Here is a 3,670-nt window from a genome sequence, read left to right as displayed (position 1 = left end):
CTCAGTTATTTAGTGATTCTTATTTTGACCCAAACACAAATACGTGGAAGATAAAATGTGAAAGCCACAATATCGGTTATTTATCCCCCTGAAGCCTTTACCCACTCCCAATTTTTCTTAATCTCTAGGCCTATACACCAATTTAGAATAAAATCTAAAAAATATGAGAAAACCCCCATTAATCGAACCTAGGACATATTAATCATAAAGCATTATCTCACCTCAAGATGCCACTAGGCTATAAAGCCATGGGCGTTTGTTAGTAGTGAGACGAAGGGGTCGAAAGAGAACAATTGTTTTTTTTTTTGTTTTTTTTTTTTTTTAATTTGTACTTGGGGTGAGGAGAGGAGAGCGGAGGAAAGAGAATTAAACTATCATTTATAATAATTTCTTGTGACATTAAGACATTTATTGTTTTAATAACAATTTCTAGATTTTTTACGATAAATACATTACATAGATTTTGTACAATAAATACATTACATCTCTACTTTCCTACATTTGAACTCATAACATTTTGGTTATGGAGTACACCATTTACCACTAGGATGTTTCATTAGAATCTAACCTCTTGAGTTCATTTCCCCTCGCTATGGAGAGTTTAATGAGATAGATGGAAATCGGGATGCCCTAAAGAGAAAACTGAAGTTCAAGAGATAATTCGGAATGGTCCAGCGGTGTGGTGTTTTCCCTCACGAAAGTGGTTTAGATTTACTAACAAATAATAGCACTTTTATAGTACAATTTTCGTTTGCTGTTTTAAGTTAATTAAAGATTCAAATGTAAAAATTACATATTACCAAACTCATGTACATTTTAAGAAATAAAATAGAAAAAAATTAGCAATGGGTGTGTTGAGGTTCCCTGCAACCCAAGGAAGAAGGCTGAGAGCTGATCAGACGATTCACGATTCCATTATATCCAACTCGGAGTTTGCTGTTGAATGGCTCCGATCACTGTTGCAACCAAATGATGTAACTCTACTTGAAATGGGCGTTGCCAAAAACGTCGGTTTTGTGTGTCCAGCCATGACTACAAAATACTTCTCTTCAAAAACAGGTTGCGCCTTGTAATATTCGGGTTTGGATTCTTGGTACGGGTTCTCGGATTCTAGATCTCTTTCATGGTCATTGCGGCTTTCGGTTTCGTCAGAGAGCTTCCAGTAAGAATAGGCGAGGATGAAGAGGGCGAAAGCAATGAGAGTCAGCATGGCAGCAAGACCTCCGAAGAGGTATGGCACCGGTGAGTGCCACGGTGAACGTTGAATAGTAACCTGCGGTGATGATGATGGAGGTGTTGAAGAAGTTGCTTCAACTGCCATGGGAATATATTTGATAATAAATCGGATTATGTGAGGTGAAATAGAATCGGTTATACCTATGTTATATATAGAGGGAAGGTTTGGAAGAAAAAGTTAAAGAACATTTAGGAGAATGAAGGTGTAGAAGCAATACGCGTTAAATCATCATATATATAGCCCATTTTTAGATGGTTAAATGGTGTAGAAGTGTGACTTATACATGTACACGTGTGTCTCTAATTATGTGTTTTAGAGCTGTTTGGTAGCCTCTGAATGATCATTAAGAGACTACCTCTTAATGGAACCATTAAGAATTTTATCAATGAGAAGGTAGAAGAATGTGACATGTGATGATTTATCATTCAAAGGTTACCTCTTAACCATTCAGACTTGAGGTTACCTCTTATTCATTCAGAGATTTTAAACCATTAAGAGGTAACATCTGAATGGTTATTAAGAGGCTACCAAACAGCCCCTTAGTGAGTGAGAAATAAAAAGCACAATGGACGTAATTTCAAATGACCATAAAGCTTCCATTTAACTTATTTTATAATGATTTCTTTTATAAATAAAATGATGTTTATATATATTTATTTCTTTTCGAAAATATTTACATGTATTAGTTTTATTAGTAAGCCTTGAACATGTTTGAATTTTTTACAGTGTAATGTATTTTTAGCTAAGAATGCATTCACAACCATTACAAAATTCTCAATTCCACCAATGATAAAAGGCATAAAATTAGAGTAAACTGCAATTTTACCTTATGAGGTTAGGGGTCATTGGCATGTCTACCTTCTTAAGAAAATAATTACAATTTTACCCCCTACTGTTTGCTCTTATGTCGCATATTTACCCCTCGGCGTCAAAGTGCCTTAACAGTCAACATTATAAGCTGATGGTCAAAGGGTAAATTAGTCATTTTGCTACTAATGAGAAGCTTCTTTGATACAACACCCCCTATAAGTAACATAACAAAGCATAATTACCCCCCCCTACCCCCACCTTGCCACCATCGTCCTTCAACCTGCGATCAGTCTTCTTCTCCGGCGATCAGTGATTCTTCGGCAACAACAACTCGTCCGATCATTCTTCTCCCCCGATCGTTCTTCTCCTCCGGCGACAACAACTCCTCCGCTATCTTCAGATCAGTCTAAATGCCGGTCTTTTGTTGGCTAATCCGCTATCTCATCCGCCACACCAAAGGTATAATCGGCAAATGTTAGTTAACCAGGGTTAGATTTAGTCATTATCATGTTCTAAACAGGGTTTATGGTCTGATTTGGTTCACTGTTGGTTTTTTTACAGTTGACCAAACGATGAGCTTATGAAGCTCATCATTGGTGGTCCACCTGGTGGTCTCTGTGTTTGGGAGGCCTATCCTCATCTTCCATCTACCACCGGAGAGTTGAGCAGATGTTTACTCTAGTAGTTATTTAGCTTTTGTGTAATATGTAGGTTAACTTAACTTAACTTAATCGAAGCTTTTGTGTAATATGTAGGTTAACTTAACTTAACTTATTTAGCTTTTGTCTAAAATGATGATGATGATTTTGGGTATGTTGTTAGCTTGGTTACCTTTATGCAATGTTGTTGGAATCCTTTATGCATTTTGTGTTAAATGTTGATTTTGGGTATGTTGTTAGCTTGGTTACCTAGTACTTAGCTAATCTAGGTTAATGTTGGTAGCTTGATCAACAGATTAATCAACATGGGCAGCACACTCATTGTTTCTTGACATTATGTTTGATCAACAGATTTATTAAAATGGGCAGCACACTCATGTAGATGACAGTTTCATGTGCATTTGCAGGTTGTAAATAACACACACTGGTTGATCACAGTTGCTGTATGTGCATTTGCAGGTTGTAGCCTAGTAACCTGATGCTAGAATGACTGTTTGCATAAGTCTTGAATATGACAGTTTGCATTACACTTGGGGCATCAGTCCTGAAGATGACAGTTTGGGCGTAAGTGTGCTTAATCAGATTCTACAACACATTGTCTGAATGTTTTACAATGTCTGAATGTGAGTTACAATGTCTGAATGTGTTACAATGTCTGAATGTGAGTTACAATGTCTGAATGTGTTACAATGTCTGAATGTGAGTGTGCTTAATCAGATTCTAGAACACAATGTGGTTTGATACATTGTTAGTGCAGCAGTGGTTTCATACATGGTCAGAGCAGCAGTGGTTTGATACATGATCAGATACATTGTTAGTGCAGCAGGTATGCTTTATTTTTTGAGTATTTGAGTATAGAACACATTGCAGCAGGTATGCTTGATTTTTGAACAGGTATGCTTGTTAGGTTTCAGATTTTTGAACAGGTTTCAGATTTTTGCTTATTTTTGAACAGGTATGCTTG

The 3,670-nt window shown here is 36.6% G+C and overlaps 1 protein-coding gene across 1 annotated transcript; it reads right to left on the bottom strand.

Annotated features, from left to right (window-relative positions):
- Positions 1–493: 493 nt before the first annotated feature.
- On the bottom strand, positions 494–1,424 carry LOC110870863 (protein GLUTAMINE DUMPER 5). The gene has a single exon (XM_022119959.2). It carries the CDS (start codon positions 1,319–1,321, stop codon positions 905–907), a length of 417 nt encoding a protein of 138 aa, XP_021975651.1. The 5' UTR covers positions 1,322–1,424; the 3' UTR covers positions 494–904.
- Positions 1,425–3,670: the final 2,246 nt, after the last annotated feature.

The sequence above is a fragment of the Helianthus annuus genome, chromosome 3 (genome assembly GCF_002127325.2).
Source record: "Helianthus annuus cultivar XRQ/B chromosome 3, HanXRQr2.0-SUNRISE, whole genome shotgun sequence".
Taxonomy (NCBI): domain Eukaryota; kingdom Viridiplantae; phylum Streptophyta; class Magnoliopsida; order Asterales; family Asteraceae; genus Helianthus; species Helianthus annuus.
The sequence above is the reverse complement of the archived record's forward strand: the minus strand, read 5'-3'. Positions and strand labels throughout refer to the sequence as shown.